The sequence below is a fragment of the Numenius arquata genome, chromosome 1 (assembly GCF_964106895.1).
Source record: "Numenius arquata chromosome 1, bNumArq3.hap1.1, whole genome shotgun sequence".
Lineage (NCBI taxonomy): Eukaryota > Metazoa > Chordata > Aves > Charadriiformes > Scolopacidae > Numenius > Numenius arquata.
In genome coordinates, this window is record NC_133576.1 from 520976 (window position 1) to 541624 (window position 20649).

The 20649-nt window shown below is 47.8% G+C and overlaps 1 protein-coding gene across 2 annotated transcripts; it reads left to right on the plus strand.

The window, feature by feature from the left end:
* Positions 1–7744: 7744 nt before the first annotated feature.
* Positions 7745–20371, plus strand: PARP11 (poly(ADP-ribose) polymerase family member 11). 2 transcript variants are annotated; one of them, XM_074154767.1, is made up of 8 exons: positions 7745–7899; positions 11548–11676; positions 11775–11895; positions 12914–12989; positions 14556–14628; positions 14716–14846; positions 19042–19193; positions 19653–20371. In XM_074154767.1, exons 1-8 carry the CDS (start codon positions 7849–7851, stop codon positions 19964–19966), a joined length of 1047 nt encoding a protein of 348 aa, XP_074010868.1. In that variant the 5' UTR covers positions 7745–7848; the 3' UTR covers positions 19967–20371. The 2 variants fall into 2 exon arrangements, with proteins under 2 accessions (XP_074010868.1, XP_074010876.1); XM_074154775.1 differs by having other exon boundaries at positions 7849–7884.
* The last annotated feature ends 278 nt before the right edge of the window (positions 20372–20649 follow it).

Consider the following 20649-nt stretch of genomic DNA (forward strand, 5'->3'; position numbering starts at 1 on the left):
ACATAAACCACTGACAGCATCTTTTCAAGCAAGAAAGGATGTTCGACAGGAATTGTGCAACAGCTAAGGCAGCAACAGAATCCTCCCTTACTTCTGCCCCGTGGATAGATTCGTAATGCAAGGCAGCACAGGCAGGATACGTCCACACAATCTTCATGTGTTTTCCAACAATGTCAATACAAATATCATGACTGGAGAAAGATGTCCCTACTTCTGGAAAACTCCTTTATTCCAGAAGCGTCACGTTCATGCCAGTGGAATATCTCCAATGATTCACTACAGGCTGCTTAACTTTTAACCCAGAAAAAGGACCTTTTCTAGCTCTGCAGTTGGAGGCAAGGTTAGCGCAGCCAGCATCTGGATATACATCCTACCTGATACTCCCTCAGAATTTGACAAACACATTTTTCAACCCACCTGTGTTGGTTTTGGCAAGCTGCTCAATAAAAATCCCTCACAGCAGGACGTGCTGCGACAGCTTTGCACACCTTCATGGGGACTGCCAGGTTTTGAAGTTACTCGCCCACTGGGTGACTGCAGGCTGCTTTAACAGGCGTCGCTTTTCCCCTCTGCAGCTCTCATCCTAGAGTTTCTGCAGCAGAAGGCTGGCGTGAGCTACGTTCATGACTACGGCCTCTCTTACGGGTCCTAGAGCTGCTGCTGCTTCTAGATCTCAGCAGTAGCGCAAAGCTGCCCACGGGCCCCAACGGCCCTGTTGATGCAACAGGCTGCAGTTCTTATTCCCTCTTTGCATCAGGCAATCATACCTCGTGCACGGTATGAACCGTCACCGCGGCTGCCCTGCCTGGCACCAACACGTTATCAGTTCTTTAAAATGCTATGTGTCTAGAATTAAATGCATAGACAGGCTCACATACGTGTTTCACAGGAAGATTATGGGCTGTAAAAACTCCTCGGTAAAGCAGAGGTCCATTGCTATCCAGGAAGACAGCCAACAATTAAAAGAACTGAAAACCAAAGTTGTGGGGTGCAGAGCAGTGAGGAGCGCTGCACCACCAAACGCTACCCACACCACGCAGCACCAGAAAGACCGCCAGCACCCGCACAATTGACTGCCAACAGTCAGCACCACCGCACCACCACCACACCCCCACCACCAGCACCACCGCCACACCACACCATCACACCACCGCCACCAGCACCACCGCCACACCACACCATCACACCACCGCCACCGCACCAGTACCACCGCCACACCACACCATCACAACACCGCCGCCGCACCAGCACCACCGCCACACCACACCATCACACCACCCCCACCAGCACCACCACCACCACACCATCACACCACCGCCGCCGCACCAGCACCAACGCCACACCATCACAACACCCCCACCAGCACCAGTACCACAGCCACACCACACCATCACACCACCCCCACCAGCACCAGCACCAGCACCACCGCCACACCACACCATCACACCACCCCCACCAGCACCACCGCCACACCGCACCATCACACCACTGTTGCCGCACCACACCATCACACCACCGCCACTGCACCAGCACCACCGCCACACCACACCATCACACCACCCCCACCAGCACCAGTACCACCGCCACACCACACCATCACACCACCGCCGCCACACCACACCATCACGCCACCGCCACCACACCACACCATCACGCCACTGCCGCCGCACCACACCATCACACCACCGCCGCCGCACCAGCACCACCGCCACACCACACCATCACACCACCACCGTCACACCAGTACCACCACCATACCACACCATCACACCACCCCCACCAGCACCAGTACCACCGCCACACCACACCATCACACCACCGCCACACCACACCATCACACCACCCCCACCAGCACCAGTACCACCGCCACACCACACCATCACACCACCGCCGCCGCACCAGCACCACCGCCACACCACACCATCACACCACCACCGCCGCACCAGTACCACCGCCACACCACACCATCACACCACCACCGCCTGCACCAGTACCACCGCCACACCACACCATCACACCACCGCCACACCACACCATCACACCACCGCCGCCACACCACACCATCACACCACCGCCGCTGCACCAGCACCACCGCCACACCACACCATCACACCACCGCCACCAGCACCACCGCCACACCACACCATCACACCACCGCCACCGCACCAGTACCACCGCCACACCACACCATCACACCACCCCCACCAGCACCAGTACCACCGCCACACCACACCATCACAACACCGCCGCCGCACCAGCACCACCGCCACACCACACCATCACACCACCCCCACCAGCACCACCACCACCACACCATCACACCACCGCCGCCGCACCAGCACCAACGCCACACCATCACAACACCCCCACCAGCACCAGTACCACAGCCACACCACACCATCACACCACCCCCACCAGCACCAGCACCAGCACCACCGCCACACCACACCATCACACCACCCCCACCAGCACCACCGCCACACCGCACCATCACACCACTGTCGCCGCACCACACCATCACACCACCGCCACTGCACCAGCACCACCGCCACACCACACCATCACACCACCCCCACCAGCACCAGTACCACCGCCACACCACACCATCACACCACCGCCGCCACACCACACCATCACGCCACTGCCGCCGCACCACACCATCACACCACCGCCGCCGCACCAGCACCACCGCCACACCACACCATCACACCACCACCGTCACACCAGTACCACCACCATACCACACCATCACACCACCCCCACCAGCACCAGTACCACCGCCACACCACACCATCACACCACCGCCGCCACACCACACCATCACACCACCCCCACCAGCACCAGTACCACCGCCACACCACACCATCACGCCACCGCCACCACACCACACCATCACGCCACTGCCGCCGCACCACACCATCACACCACCGCCGCCGCACCAGCACCACCGCCACACCACACCATCACACCACCACCGTCACACCAGTACCACCACCATACCACACCATCACACCACCCCCACCAGCACCAGTACCACCGCCACACCACACCATCACACCACCACCACACCACACCATCACACCACCCCCACCAGCACCAGTACCACCGCCACACCACACCATCACACCACCGCCGCCGCACCAGCACCACCGCCACACCACACCATCACACCACCACCGCCGCACCAGTACCACCGCCACACCACACCATCACACCACCACCGCCTGCACCAGTACCACCGCCACACCACACCATCACACCACCGCCACACCACACCATCACACCACCGCCGCCACACCACACCATCACACCACCGCCGCTGCACCAGCACCACCGCCACACCACACCATCACACCACCCCCACCAGCACCAGTACCACCGCCACACCACACCATCACACCACCGCCACACCACACCATCACACCACCCCCACCAGCACCAGTACCACCACCACACCATCACACCACCACCGCCGCACCAGTACCACCGCCACACCACACCATCACACCACCCCCACCAGCACCAGTACCACCGCCACACCACACCATCACACCACCACCGCCGCACCAGCACCACCGCCACACCACACCATCACACCACCGCCACCAGCACCAGTACCACCGCCACACCACACCATCACACCACCCCCACCAGCACCAGTACCACCGCCACACCACACCATCACACCACCGCCACACCACACCATCACACCACCGCCACACCACACCATCACACCACCACCGCCGCACCAGTACCACCGCCACACCACACCATCACACCACCCCCACCAGCACCAGTACCACCGCCACACCACACCATCACACCACCGCCACACCACACCATCACACCACCCCCACCAGCACCAGTACCACCACCACACCATCACACCACCACCGCCGCACCAGTACCACCGCCACACCACACCATCACACCACCCCCACCAGCACCAGTACCACCGCCACACCACACCATCACACCACCACCGCCGCACCAGCACCACCGCCACACCACACCATCACACCACCGCCACCAGCACCAGTACCACCGCCACACCACACCATCACACCACCCCCACCAGCACCAGTACCACCGCCACACCACACCATCACACCACCGCCACACCACACCATCACACCACCCCCACCAGCACCAGTACCACTGCCACACCACACCATCACACCACCGCCACACCACACCATCACACCACCGCCACACCACACCATCACACCACCACCGCCGCACCAGTACCACCGCCACACCACACCATCACACCACCCCCACCAGCACCAGTACCACCGCCACACCACACCATCACACCACCGCCGCCGCACCAGCACCACCGCCACACCACACCATCACACCACCCCCACCAGCACCAGTACCACCGCCACACCACACCATCACACCACCGCCACACCACACCATCACACCACCGCCACCAGCACCAGTACCACCGCCACACCACACCATCACACCACCGCCACACCACACCATCACACCACCCCCACCAGCACCAGTACCACTGCCACACCACACCATCACACCACCGCCACACCACACCATCACACCACCACCGCCGCACCACACCATCACACCACCCCCACCAGCACCAGTACCACCGCCACACCACACCATCACACCACCGCCGCCGCACCAGCACCACCGCCACACCACACCATCACACCACCCCCACCAGCACCACCACCACCACACCATCACACCACCGCCGCCGCACCAGCACCAACGCCACACCATCACAACACCCCCACCAGCACCAGTACCACAGCCACACCACACCATCACACCACCCCCACCAGCACCAGCACCAGCACCACCGCCACACCACACCATCACACCACCCCCACCAGCACCACCGCCACACCGCACCATCACACCACTGTCGCCGCACCACACCATCACACCACCGCCGCTGCACCAGCACCACCGCCACACCACACCATCACACCACCCCCACCAGCACCAGTACCACCGCCACACCACACCATCACACCACCGCCGCCACACCACACCATCACGCCACCGCCACCACACCACACCATCACGCCACTGCCGCCGCACCACACCATCACACCACCGCCGCTGCACCAGCACCACCGCCACACCACACCATCACACCACCCCCACCAGCACCAGTACCACCGCCACACCACACCATCACACCACCGCCGCCACACCACACCATCACACCACCACCGCCACACCACACCATCACACCACACCATCACACCACACCATCACACCACCGCCGCCGCACCAGCACCACCGCCACACCACACCATCACACCACCACCGTCACACCAGTACCACCACCACACCACACCATCACACCACCCACACCAGCACCAGTACCACCGCCACACCACACCATCACACCACCGCCACACCACACCATCACACCACCCCCACCAGCACCAGTACCACCGCCACACCACACCATCACACCACCGCCGCCGCACCAGCACCACCGCCACACCACACCATCACACCACCACCGCCGCACCAGTACCACCGCCACACCACACCATCACACCACCACCGCCTGCACCAGTACCACCGCCACACCACACCATCACACCACCGCCACACCACACCATCACACCACCGCCGCCACACCACACCATCACACCACCGCCGCTGCACCAGCACCACCGCCACACCACACCATCACACCACCCCCACCAGCACCAGTACCACCGCCACACCACACCATCACACCACCGCCACACCACACCATCACACCACCCCCACCAGCACCAGTACCACCACCACACCATCACACCACCACCGCCGCACCAGTACCACCGCCACACCACACCATCACACCACCCCCACCAGCACCAGTACCACCGCCACACCACACCATCACACCACCGCCGCCGCACCAGCACCACCGCCACACCACACCATCACACCACCCCCACCAGCACCACCACCACCACACCATCACACCACCGCCGCCGCACCAGCACCAACGCCACACCATCACAACACCCCCACCAGCACCAGTACCACAGCCACACCACACCATCACACCACCCCCACCAGCACCACCGCCACACCGCACCATCACACCACTGTCGCCGCACCACACCATCACACCACCGCCGCTGCACCAGCACCACCGCCACACCACACCATCACACCACCCCCACCAGCACCAGTACCACCGCCACACCACACCATCACACCACCGCCGCCACACCACACCATCACGCCACCGCCACCACACCACACCATCACGCCACTGCCGCCGCACCACACCATCACACCACCGCCGCTGCACCAGCACCACCGCCACACCACACCATCACACCACCCCCACCAGCACCAGTACCACCGCCACACCACACCATCACACCACCGCCGCCACACCACACCATCACACCACCACCGCCACACCACACCATCACACCACACCATCACACCACCGCCGCCGCACCAGCACCACCGCCACACCACACCATCACACCACCACCGTCACACCAGTACCACCACCACACCACACCATCACACCACCCACACCAGCACCAGTACCACCGCCACACCACACCATCACACCACCGCCACACCACACCATCACACCACCCCCACCAGCACCAGTACCACCGCCACACCACACCATCACACCACCGCCGCCGCACCAGCACCACCGCCACACCACACCATCACACCACCACCGCCGCACCAGTACCACCGCCACACCACACCATCACACCACCACCGCCTGCACCAGTACCACCGCCACACCACACCATCACACCACCGCCACACCACACCATCACACCACCGCCGCCACACCACACCATCACACCACCGCCGCTGCACCAGCACCACCGCCACACCACACCATCACACCACCGCCACCAGCACCAGTACCACCGCCACACCACACCATCACACCACCGCCACACCACACCATCACACCACCCCCACCAGCACCAGTACCACCACCACACCATCACACCACCACCGCCGCACCAGTACCACCGCCACACCACACCATCACACCACCCCCACCAGCACCAGTACCACCGCCACACCACACCATCACACCACCGCCGCCGCACCAGCACCACCGCCACACCACACCATCACACCACCCCCACCAGCACCAGTACCACCGCCACACCACACCATCACACCACCGCCACACCACACCATCACACCACCCCCACCAGCACCAGTACCACCGCCACACCACACCATCACACCACCGCCACACCACACCATCACACCACCCCCACCAGCACCAGTACCACTGCCACACCACACCATCACACCACCGCCACACCACACCATCACACCACCACCGCCGCACCAGTACCACCGCCACACCACACCATCACACCACCCCCACCAGCACCAGTACCACCGCCACACCACACCATCACACCACCGCCGCCGCACCACACCATCACACCACACCATCACACCATCACACCACCGCCGCCGCACCACACCATCACACCACACCATCACACCATCACACCACCGCCGCCGCACCAGCACCACCACACACCCCCCGCCCCGGGCAGAGCACGCGGCGCCCCTGCACGCGCGCAGGTCACGGCTCCCCCGGCTACGAGGCACTCGCCCTCCCACGAACCAGACTCCACCCCTTTTCCCAGCCCCGCCCATCCCACTCCATATTTGCATGCAGGCCCCGCCCTTCTGTGTGACGAACCTATCGAGCGCGACCTATAACCGCTGTTGCCCCGCCCCTTTCTTCTGCCACCGATAACGGAAGCGCCCGGAGGCCGAGCAGTGACGCGCCCTGCCCGCCACCCCTCCCCTCCCCACCTTCCCTCCCTCACACCGGCGGGCGGCATGTGGGGAGCGAGCCCGGGGGGGGCGGCGGCGGCGGCCGCGGCCGATGCGGTGAGTGCGGGCGGGAGGGGACGGGGCAAACGGCTCCTCCTTTCGTCTTTCTCCACCCCGGCCCGTCTCCGTACTGCGCGCGCCCCGCAGGCCGCTTCCCCTCCCGCTCCGCCCCCGCCGGTCAGCGCGCTGCCAGCCTGGGGGAGGGGGTGGGGGGCCGTAGGCCACCGTCTGTGGGTGAAGCCTGCGGCCCAGGTGGAGAGGTGCCGGTGCCGTGCTTGGGTCGACCGCGTCCGCGAGCTCTAATGGGATGAGCTCTGGAGGGGGTCGGCACAGGGGGTGACTGCGGCGGTGCAGCACAAAGCGGGTAAGCGGTGGTAGCGCTGCGGAGGGCGTCGTTACCTTTCCTTGTGTCCAGCACCGGTGCTGATGCTGTCCTTCTCCTCGCTTCCCGTCCTCTGCCAGGGCTCCTGCTCAGGTACCTCCTTCTCTAAGGAAGGGCCAGAGAGCCCCTTAGCACTGCTGGTGTGCCCACCAGGGAACTATACAAAGTTGATTTTTGTAGACAAAAGAGTCTTTGGCAATAAAGCACAACCTGCCAAATGGAGGCGGACATCACAAAAAAAAAAAAAAAAACCAAACCAGATAGAGTAGCCCATCAGGATGCTTCTGTAATTTTTGCCATGAGGCTGGTGAGACACTGGAACAGGCTGCCCAGAGCTGCCCCATCCCTGGAGGGGTTCAAGGCCAGGCTGGAGGCAGCTTTGAGCAACGTGGTCTAGTGGAAGATGTCCCTGCCACCTTCCAGGTGGGGATGAACTAGGTGATCTTTAAGATCCCTTCCAACCCAACCCATTCTGTCATTCTACGCACCGTAAAGCATATTTATCATGCAAACTTAAAAGTACTTCTGGAGAAATGAGGCAATGCGTTACCAGTAGTAGTAAAGCCATTCAGTCACAGCAGAACGTACAAAGAGCATTCATTCTCTTTAGGGGGATGTTTTTGCTGTCAAGAGTAATTGTGTTTAATTTGAGCTGTTCTGGTAACTCCTGGAATGGTAGGAACAGCACTAATAATGGGAGCTGAGAGACCATCTGTTAGCAACAGCAGTAAAATTGCTAATAAAATTCTCATTGCTGCATCTTTGATAGTTGGCATCCTGTCCAGAAAAACCCACAGAAATTTTTCATCTCACTTTAGGACAAAAAGCTGCCTGCATATTTCTTATAAGTGGTGTAGTCTTGATTTTCAGTTCATCAATAATTTGAGCAACTTCCTTCAAGCATTTTGGATTTCTTTCTCCTTTGAGAACAGCTGTCTTGTTTTTATGACTTTAGGTGTACGTGACTTTGGGTCATTCCTCTGTACTTCTAAGTATCCTGGAATCTTCCTGCTTACCGTAGGCTTTATGACTAGAGTAATACATGTTGACTGAATGCAACATTTTTTGAAAGCTATGGGAATAACTGTCTCCTTAGTAAACAGTTTATTGTTGAGGCTGTGTTGCTCTCAGAAGAGTGTAAGTGTGTTGACAGGGCACAGATGAACATGCCTTCTCTGTTTGTAACTCGTTCAAAAGGCTTTATTGATTTTATTGATCAGATTCAACGCCCTGAACTAACATTGGGATGGAGGTTTGGTGGTTTTAGTAGGAACATGAGGAAACTAAATAAAAATGCCTGAATTGCTTTCCTCTGAGCTTTAAAGAAGTGTAGACTACTTCTTCCTTCTCTCTGTAGGAGACAACATAGCCAAATACCCATCTGAGAGGAAGAATCAAGTGGAAGGTGAAATATTATCATCAATAATGGCCAGTTGTGCTTTAACACCAAACAAATGTAGGCTCTGTGACTTTGTGTTGCTGTGAAGAATAGAAGAAATGTTGGCAGATGCCTTCTGAAATATAGAACAGTTTTCTTACTTCTTTCAAAATATTTTTCCATACAGCTGATGCACCTTTAGTGTAATTCTGCTTGACCTTGAGGCAGCTATCCATGTATGTAGCCTTGTAGGCTTCCATTTGTACTAAAGTCGGTTTGCCCTCGGATTCTGCGGTGTAGAGGTGTTAAAGTGGAGGTCCACTTTTAATTTCCCTGTTTTCTAAGCAGCTAGGTTTTTGTAGTGCTTTGGAGCTTTTGATGAACCAGTCTCAAGCTATTACCACAAAGAGGTTTCTGGGATTGTTCTTCAAACAACTACAGAGGGCTAGCTTGGGAAAAAATAAGGAGGAAGGATAGTGCTAAAGAAGTGCCTCCTGCTCTCAACTCCTGCCCCAGTAGCACTGGCCCAGCTGGTGCCTACTTCTGGTTTCCAGTGTTTGCATTCCTCTGATCTCTACTTTTTTCTGGGTTGAAGTGTCCAGGAAACAACTGAAGCAACCAGGATATTTATTCACTGGATATTGTTTGACTGACTTGTGCTGAAGAGTGTTATTCCACTTCCTGGAAGCAAAAGTTAAGTTGAGGAAATTGTTGGAAAGAGTGCAATGTTCATTAAGTTACAGCGGATGAATTGCTGATCTTTTCTAGGAGTAGAGCAAGCTTCTTTCTCTGAAAGATTTCCCCCAATCTACTTAGAATTTTTGCTTGTGGGAGGTAGGGGTGGCAGACAGGGTGGACGTGTTAGGAGGTATATGCAGGTAGAGTCAAGTACTTCCAGAGTTTTCACGATTTTGTTGATGAATAAAGAAGGAGCTGAAATCTGGCAGGGATTGTTCTCCTGAAGGTATCCTGACATAGCTCTTGGTAGTCTTGAGCTTGTCTAGCTGCTTTTTGAACTTCCATAAACTCGCAGCATCCACAGCATACCATGAATAGGAATTCCATAGATTGCCATCTGTTCTATGAAGAAGTTTCTCTTCCACTTGTTTTGAACTTGTCATGTGCAGCCTTTGATACATTTTTTCCTTACGTTGGAAGATAATGTGATTCGTTATTCTCTATTCAGTTTTGTCACGATTCTGTAGACCTCCACTATATCTTTTCCTCAGTCCTTTTTCTTCCATCCTGCAGAACCCTAGCTGTGGTGGTCATTGCTTGTGTGGAAGCCACTCTGGCTTTTGGTGTGAATCTTCTCTAAAATTACAGGTACAGAGTACCAGTAATTTTACTGTATCGTTTTTAAGTGGGTGCATTAGGGGGAAACAACCTTTATGCAGCGTTGAGGAATAATGCACTGTGGACTCGCGCAGTTAAATAATTATATTCTTTGTCTTAGTTTTTTAATTTTTTTTCTAACAACTTCTGATACCCAGTCTAATTTGTTCACTTTTGGTGAGTACCTAGTAGATGTTTTCATCAAGCTATCAAGACGTAACCCCAGCACCTCATTCCTGAGTGGTATCTAACTCAGAGCCTGTTGTATAGATGAATGGCCTTGCTCATATGACCATCGGTATGAAATTTATCACCTCTCTTAGATCTAATAAAGCCTGTAGCTCTTGCTGTTACTGGCATGCTTACAGGCATTTGAGAGAGCTTTGAAAATGCTTAACTAACTTAAAGGTTAATACTGGATAAGTAGCAAATTGAGAATTTTTCAATTTGAGAAAAAGAGAAAACCAATCTGCCCTCTGCCTGCCAGGATTGCTTTGGGCTTTGGGTGGTTTTTTTGAGTATTGCAAATTCACCTAATTTTGCTTTTTTATGAATTTCTCAAATAATGCATTTTTGCAAATAGTATCAAAACTTTTTGTGAATGTTTCAGGAAATGCTTCAAAGACCATCAGAAGATTTTTTTCCAAAGATGGAAAGTTCAGTTGAAGATATGGATACTTCTGATACCCAGTGGGGCTGGTTTTATTTGGCTGAGTGTGGTAAATGGCATATGTTTCAGGTAAATACATACGAAGTTATGTTACCTATGATGGATTTCATACATCAAACTGCCTCTGGCTGAATTTGTCTAAATGTGTTTGTTTATTTATTTTGAAGACTGATTCAAACAGTCATTGCTCTGTTAGCAGTGAAGATATTGAAAGGAGCTTCCGAACAAACCCACATGGCTCTGTTTCTTTTACTACTGCAAAATTTAACTACATGCTAGACTTTTCAGGTATGTATCTTTTCATAGAGTAAATTTAAATAATAGGAGGTGCCAGTTCATCTGTTAATTTAGCAAATTATTGTCCTCGTATATAGTGCAAAAACTTGTGAATGTAAATGTCTTCTTTACTGGAAAGTACATGGGAGTTTTTAGAAGCAGCTGCCCTATTGCATTTTCTAGTGAAGTTTATTAATACAGTAGTATGTCTTGTTTAGTAGCAGTCCATCATGTTACTGCCACTTACCTCAGCTCTAAGTGGTGTGTAGCATACATCTATGGGACTTGGAAGTTTGAACCTTTTTTCTTTAATGTGCAACTGCTTGTAAGCTTGAAAAACCTCTTTCCTTCAGAGTCTGTGTAAGAAACATTGATATGAAGGAAGCTTTCTGCAAAATACTGGCATCAAAGTGATTTTATAATTCAGCAGGTAGTTGAAGGCAATTCTGTTGTCTGAATAACGAGCAGATAGGCAAAAGAATTATGACTTTTTTTTAACTTTTTTTTTTTTTTTTACAAAAATTAGGGACTGAGTAAAACAGCAATGTACTGGGACTAAAGTAGTATGTAACAATACAAGGACTTTTATGTTTACTTGTGTTGAAATGTCTGTTTAAAAAAATCTTTGGTTTGCATCCAGAATAAAACGCTAAACAACTATTTTTATGCTACTGTCATATGTCTTGCATTAAGGATAGCAGTAATACGCTTTGTTATCCTAGTTGTATTAAAGTCAGTGGAAGTTTTGCCAGTGATTTAGCGGGGTTGAATGTTAGGTGGGTATTTTAACGATAAACGTTTTGTTTGTGTAATATTTGTGCCTTTTGCCAACTCGCATAAATGACAATGATTCCGAGGCCAGTATTTAGAAACAGTTATTGAAAATGCTGATTTGTTAATTGTCGAAATAGGAATTCCTGTCAGGCAACTTTGAATGTAGTAATGTTATTTTAAAAAATGACACTTAAATGTTTCATATACTATAGCTGAATTCCAGAAGCTTTCATCCTAACTCTTGTTTTATGCTCAGTGATGAAACAAACCAACCTAACTACCCTTAAGCAACGTCCAATAAAGCGAGCTCCCTTCTCTATCAGTGCTTTCAGGTAAGGAAATGAAAGGAAGACTCCTTTTTTTTTTTTTATTTTATTTCCGATTTCTTCTAAGTAAAAAGAAACAAAAAAATGTTTTATTTTTATTGTTTATATTTATTTTATTTTTGCATCAAACAATTTGAGCGGTGAATCATGGTGGGGCAGCTAGTCAAATGAAAAGGAAGACATTTCAGAGGAGATGAGTGATGAAAGAATTTTTAGTTTGAGAAAGTAAGGAACTTGTAGTGGGAGGGGCACGGCATCCTGAATACTGATGTCCTTTGGCAGCGTTCTTAAAGCTGTGCCTGACTTTAGCCATTGGAGTCCCTTGCTGGAAATTGTTGTTGAATCAGAATTGCTGTGGAGAAGCGAAATGGAGTAGTTTATTCCATTGTAATAATGACTTCATAATTTTAGAAGTATCATTGTAACAGCAAAAAAGATTGAGTTACATTTCCTTGCCTGTGTGTTTTAATCATTTACTCTAAAATGATTGGAAATTATGAGAAATTGCATCAAAACATTGCAGATTGCTTTATGACTAATTGCTTTAGATTTTAAGTTTCTTACCATTGGATCAGTCATTCGATGTAAAGCTGTGCTGACGTTAATCTGATATTCAATAAACAATAAACTGATCTATGCAGTGACACACAGGTAAAGTTGACTGTATGTGAGTTTTTTTTCCCCAAATAGCTTCTTAGAAATAATTTTAGTTCTGAATTGTTGTTTGATTATACTTTCAAAAATAAATTTGGCATTTGTAATAAGAAATGTAGTAGCAATCTTTTCGCACTGATGTTCAAGGAGCACTTTTTTTTTTTTTTTTGAAGCATCAGCTGTTTTTTCAATGGATATTTACTGAAGATAAATACTGATATTTACTGTTATTTACAGTAACACAGCAATTCACTTTTGTTTTTTTGTTTCTTGAATAATTGCATTCAGTACTGTCTTTCCATGTGATGACACCATTCTTTACTTTCAGGAGATTGCTTCTTTTAGTCATGGTTTTTAGGCTTGAAAGCTGCTCTGTGTGTGGTATATATGCTTAAAACATTTTTTTGAGGTTTGTTTTTCTAAAAAACAAATTCAGCTATGATTTTCAAGTGCATATTTCTAACATGATGCTTTTAAATACTTCAAATGAGGGCTTAGTCTCCAGACACTTAGGCTAGTTGTAATTCCTGATAGTTTGGAATGCTCAGGCTGTATCTACGCTCTCACATTTTTAAATTAGTGTTGCTCTCCTTACATTGTGGACCTTTCTGACCATCTCTTCTGATTTATCTTCCTCTCTGTTTTTTTGGAGATGGTGTATTAGAACTGTTCATTACTGTGGTTTATTTATAATAAGCTAAGTTAGAATTTGAATACAAAATAATACCTCTTGCTATTGGCCTTACCTGCTGACAACAGCCCTTGTTTGAATTAAAACCCTAAGTAGTTTTGTATAAGTTGGGTTTTTTTTTTGCATACTGTATTGTTCAGAGCAGGAGTTTGACAGGAAGAAAATGCCACATGTCTTTGATGTGATGTGTTTTACTTTTTTTTTTTTTTTTTTTTCTTTGTTTGAAGTTTCATCTGTGAAAATGAGGCTATCCCTATGCCTTCACACTGGGAGAATGTAAATACTGAGGAGCCATACCAGGTAAGAGTCGGTGTGCAAGTTGGTCAAAAACACATGATAATGAAATAATGCATTGAATTGAAATCGTACTAACCTCTTTTCTTCCAGCTTATTCCATTGCAAAAGAAAACAAATGAATATAATGAAGTTTCTAGTCTCTTTGGAAAAACAATGGATAGCCACCGAATTAAAAGAATTAAGAGAATACAAAATCTAGACTTGTGGGAGTTTTTTTGCAGGTGAGATTATTTCTAAAACCAACAGTCTTAGGATTGTTAACAGAGCAAATCTTGAAGGCATGCAGCAGAAATATGTTTGATTTCTTTTATCATTAATGAAAATGTGTTACTTTTTATCTTTTCTTAATATTCTTATTGGTCATTCCTCTGTATCAGAAATTCCATTTTCAAGACTCTAGATTGAAACAGGTGCAGAAATGTAATACTTGTAGAAATGCATTAGATGTAGATGTAGCACAGATAAAGACTGATGCATTAAAGATGTTCCTGATGTCCATGTGGTAGATGCCCATGATACTTACAGTGAAGTAAGGAAAATACAAATAAGCTTTTTGTAAAATAATTCCTCAACAGGCTTGTATTATTTTAATTTTTAGGGAACAAAGCAAATTAATATCTGTGGCTTGTTAATTTTTCAACTTTATGAAACCTAGGACAGAATTAAGTGTCCAATTAGCACTTATTCATGTAATTTCTTTAAGTTTAATATGCTACAAAAGCTTTTTCTAAGTTCTCTACTTTTCCCTCTTCATATTGTGCTGGCCTGAAAGAAGTAGGAAATGCTGAGTTCTGTTTCCACTTATTTTGTAGTATTAAGCAGTTGTATTTGATGAAAGTTATTTGTGTAGCCTCTAAGAAGGAGAATCAATTTTAAACATGTGTTACACTATAGAACCCAACTGAACTAAGTTAAATAGTGAGAAAATAAGCAGATGTGTATAAAAAATTGGCATGTTATATGATCTTTTGAAAGATATGTAATTTATTGTTAATTTAAATCTATATCGTGAATGTGCATAAGGAAATGAATTTAAGTTCTTGGTTAAGAGAGTTAGCCTTCTCTTAATTGCAAATCTATTTGATTATATTTACCTATTTAAGTATTAAGGCTTATTTGCTTGGCCTTGTGTTTCAACATCTACCTTTCTACAAATAAGTTTCTGTAGAAGTGTATTTATGCCACCTTAATACCAATTTTTGAGAATAGGAACAGCAAGCAGACTTCAAAGTAAATGTCCTTTGGTCTCCAGTGTAGATGGCAGAGGGGTGCAGGGGAAGACCTCTGTTGCTTAGTTTAGGAACAGATGTCATTTGGAGAACGTACTGGTTTTCCTCACTGGTCAAGCAGTGGAATTCATGGTTGAAGAACTCTGAATCTATGAATTCTGTGCTAGAATATTCTCAAGGTATGAAACTGAGAATGGGCATTAGAATTTCATACATTAGGAGTATTACAGTATGGCCAAATCACTGACTACGAGGCACTTTTTTTTAGTACCCGTACAGTATAAAAGTATATAGAGAAAAGTCATTTCAGCTTTAAAACTATTTTTTTCCTGTATCAAAACAATACAAGTAACAATGAAAATTGCTAGAAAAAGTGTATGCAATTGAGGCTTAGCTCCTTTTCTGCTGAGGGTAAAATACAGCCTTGGAGTAGATGGGCTTACACACACTGCTGAAGAAATTATTGCCTGGTAGTACAAAGAAATTTCAAAGAAGAAGGTATTCTGGTATTTCAAATTCACTAGAAGTTCTTTTGATGTCCCATGTGGGAAAGTGAAAGTTAACAGAAGATGAATCTTAGTCTACTATATTTTGGTTTATGCATTTCAGTTTGGAGTTGGAGAGAGCTACAGCAAGTAGAAAACAGTGTTTGGTCAGTGAGTTTGCTGACCATCTTTAGAAACAGCTCATGTGCTTGCATACGTACAAAGAGCATGTCTCTGGGTATGCAGCTTTGCTTTAGGTTTCTCCTTTATCAAGTGAATTAGCTGTAGGAGAGCCTTCAGAGTGGTGTGTGAACTTAATTTTGTTTTACTGGATTAGCTTGTCACTGCTGGTGGAATGCGCTAAGACACTGTGTTTTAGAATACTCAGACTCTTCAATTCCGTTCCAAATCAACAGAAGTCCTGCTGTGGCATTTCTGCGTTCTGCAGAACCAGCTTCCCGGTGTGCTCAGTATATTCCACTACTGATGAGGAGCAATTGCTACTTAAGCTTTTGTGGTTTTGAGCAAGTGTTTTGTTTCAGTGATTAAATTGGAGCATTACTTGAATGATTATTTGCATCACTGTAGTGGTCAAAACATGTTTGCCTTGTATCATAGTTCCTATATTAATGACGATTTAAAATTGGTTTTATGCAATCAACTGGTTTTCTGACTGTTACAGAACATTTTTGGACAATTGATTATTTACCTTTTCTATAAATCTGTTCCCCTGTTGCAAGAGAAGTTACTCCAGGCCACCTTTACACACGTCAGAGCTCAGCAGACAACAACAGAGGGCTGCTGATTGAGAAATTTGGGATGTTCAGCATTACTAGCCCTTAGCTCAGCAGTGTTGCTTCACACAGGTAGTTTTGTCAAGATACAGGGAATCTTGGCTCCTGGGTTTTGTTGAATTGCTAATAGAGTGGAATTTGAGTGCCTGGAACCTCTCTGCCTCTGACACAAAATGACACAAACAAGATTATTAGCGAAACTTCCCAGATGCCCTTGAGATTCAATTGACATTCTTCTGATTTGGAAAGCAGTTGGGGGAAAAGACACAAAACCCCCTAAGTTGCCAAGACGTAGTTAGTTTAGTTTGCACTAAATAGAGGAGGAAAAAAAGAGCTCAACAATAAAACAGGATAAACGTATCTTTCAAGCTAAGTATTGTAAGGTTTTCACTTCTGTGGAATGTACTTATAAATAATTAATGCATAATTGCAATGTAATGCCACTAATATGATGAAGAATATTTGCTGCCTCTCTTTCCCTGGACCTGGTTAATCGGACTTCCTCAGACTGTATCTAAACTCTAGGCCCTGAGAACGCTTTCCCAATTCAGGTGTGCACTCAGTTATAAGCAGATTGCTTAATTTGATAAACCTAACCATGTAGCACAGTGCCCCACGGAGTGTGGCTTTTATAGGAAGAAAATTCAGGTACATAAACGGGAACGTAGATATGATGCATTCCAACTTTTTTTTTTGTCTGGACAGTCAAGGGATCATAGCTATAAACAGCTCAGTGGTTTAGGCACTGCTCCAGAGTCCACTTCTTCGTGGATCTTAGGAAAACCCAGCTGTCAGAAAGTCACTTAAAAAAGATTGATGGAAAATATCTGTTCTTTAATTGAAGGTGTGCCCTGGCCTTCTGTCCGTAATATAGGTTCACCTGTAGTATAAGGTGGGTTTTTTTTTTTTCAAAATTCTAGATGTAACCTTGTCAATGCATGACTTGGCTATTTTAGAAAGTACGTGAGCCATAAATTGAGAAAACCAGGGGGCTGGAGCACCTCTCCTATGAGGACAGGCTGAGGGAGCTGGGGTTCTTTAGCTTGGAGAAAAGGAGGCTCCGGGGAGACCTCATAGCGGCCTTCCAGTACCTGAGGGGGGCTACAGGAAGGCTGGGGAGGGTCTGTTTACAAAGGCCTGCAGCGACAGGACGAGGGGCAACGGTTTTAAGTTGGAGAAGGGGAGATTTAGATTGGATATTAGGAAAAAATTCTTTACCATGAGGGTGGTGGAACACTGGAACAGGTTGCCCAGGGAGGTGGTTGAGGCCCCTTCCCTTGAGATATTCAAGGTGAAGCTCGACGAGGCCCTGGGCAACCTGGTCTAGTTGGGGGTGTCCCTGCTGACTGCGGGGAGGTCGGACTAGATGACCTTTGGAGGTCCCTTCCGGCCTGGACCAATCTATGAATCTATGAATCTATGAAAACCATTATGAAATGATCATGTTGAAGTAATTTTACCTAAGAATATCGGTAATTTAATTTTTTTACTGGTTTACTTGGGTAATATACTTTATAATCCACTAACTTTGTTATCCCTCCCACCTTGCTATTTAAGTAGGTGGAGGGAACAAAGTGGGAGAACAATGCCTTTCTTTTAAAAATATATCTGCAGAAAATGACCACGCTGAAACTAATGTCAAATGAACAACATTGATAAAATTGGTATAAAAGACCTTTTTTCTTAATCTTCAGTTACATCTGAAAATAGTCCACAGCATCCAGAAGTGTGTGATTTCTAAACATGTACCTTAAGAATTCTGATCTGATTTAAAAACTAGAATCATCTAGACCCTTGTGAGAGTGGAATGTGTGGAGTGGTTTGGATCTGTCGCCTCTGCAGTGTTTTCATAGTAACTTAATTTGATTGCACAGATGTTTGTAATGCTATATTGTGTGTTCTCTGTAGGAAAAAAGCTCAACTCAAGAAGAAGAGAGGTGTCCCGACTATTAATGAACAGATGTTATTTCATGGTACGAGTAATGAATTTGTAGAAGCAATATGTATTCATAACTTTGACTGGAGAATAAATGGGATGCATGCTGCTGTATATGGAAAAGGTAAGTGTTTTTGTCACATACAACAGTTTGGTAATCTTAACAGTTCAACGTTGTTAAGGGTTCCCTATAGTATGTTCTTTGTGATGTGCTCCCTGTGTTTATCTAAGAGCTCTTTAATATAGCTCTGCTTATACATCAAGTGTAATTAAGCAAGTTAGGATGCAGTAAGTAATATAACTGTCACAACTGGCTGATAGGACCAGGGAACGTGGGGAAGGGATGCCCAGCAAAGCAGTGTTTATCAGCAGACAATCTCCCTACTAAAATGTTCCCACTGAAAATATTTGAGTATGTTACTATAATCTAACAATTTAGAGGGGAAAAAAAAATAAAAATTGGGTTCCTAGTGAACATAAAAGAACAGACATCTTTCATCATCCTGATACCTGTGCTCATGCTCTAGTAGTTAAGCTGTCATGATAAGAATGTCATCAGATATTTTTTTTTTGTATTTGAAAGGGACCTATTTTGCAAGAGATGCATCATATTCCAGTCGTTTCTGCAAAGATGACATGAAGCATGGAGATACTTTTCAAATTCATGGTGTGAATCTGCAGCCTCATCTGCATAGACCAGATAAAGTCATGTTTCTTGCTCGTGTATTAACTGGTGACTATATCAACGGTGATTCAAAATATATGAGGCCTCCTTCAAAAGATGGAAGTTTTGTGAACTTATATGACAGCTGCGTGGATAATACTTGGAACCCAAAGATCTTTGTTATCTTTGATGCTAACCAAATCTACCCTGAGTACTTAATAGAATTTTGTTAAGTTTGAAAGGAGCTGAACTGAATATTGTTTGTGTCTTTTTGATACTTTTGTTCCTTTTGTAAAGACAACAATATAAAACCAAGAAGTGTGAAGTGAGAGGTGAAAGAAAAGCTAGCATATGTTTATGGAGGAGGGAAGCTGTTAAACATTTAAGAGAGATTGTCAAACTGTTTTTAAAAATCTGTAAACTTTACTAATGCATTTTTCAAATGTAGAGACTATTACAAATCTGAAATTCCTTAATGAGCCTTAAATACGTTGGTCATTGGTAAGTTTTCAAAGTCAAGATTTATGTTGGGTTTTTTTTAATATATTACAAGTATTTATTCATGTGGTAGAAATATGCCTGTAGTATAGTATGCATATGATGAAACTAATCTTTTATAAAGATTGTCTGTAGAACATAAAAATAACAAAAACAACACCACAAACCCAGGCTGCATATCTGTGTGTGTCTGTGTTCTGTAGTATGCATTGCTTTGTGTTTAGAGGTCTCTTAGTTTGGGTTCTAAACATACAAGAAAAAATACATCTGGAGAAAACTGGTGAAGGAGCTATAAAGTTCACTAAAGCTGTTATGTTTAACTTTAGGTACATTTTACTGTAAGCTTCAATTACATACTTGCAAAGATTTAATCCTATACTTGAAAGATTAGGAAACTCTTGCACTAGGATTTGAACTT

Excerpts from the sequence above, each read along its gene's own strand:
- PARP11 (XM_074154767.1), top strand. The coding sequence starts at position 7,849 with ATGTGGGGAGCGAGCCCGGGGGGGGCGGCGGCGGCGGCCGCGGCCGAT. Across the intron at positions 12,990-14,555 it reads TTCTCTATCAGTGCTTTCAG|TTTCATCTGTGAAAATGAGG; the intron begins GTAAGGAAATGA and ends CTTTGTTTGAAG. Across the intron at positions 14,629-14,715 it reads ATACTGAGGAGCCATACCAG|CTTATTCCATTGCAAAAGAA; the intron begins GTAAGAGTCGGT and ends CTTTTCTTCCAG.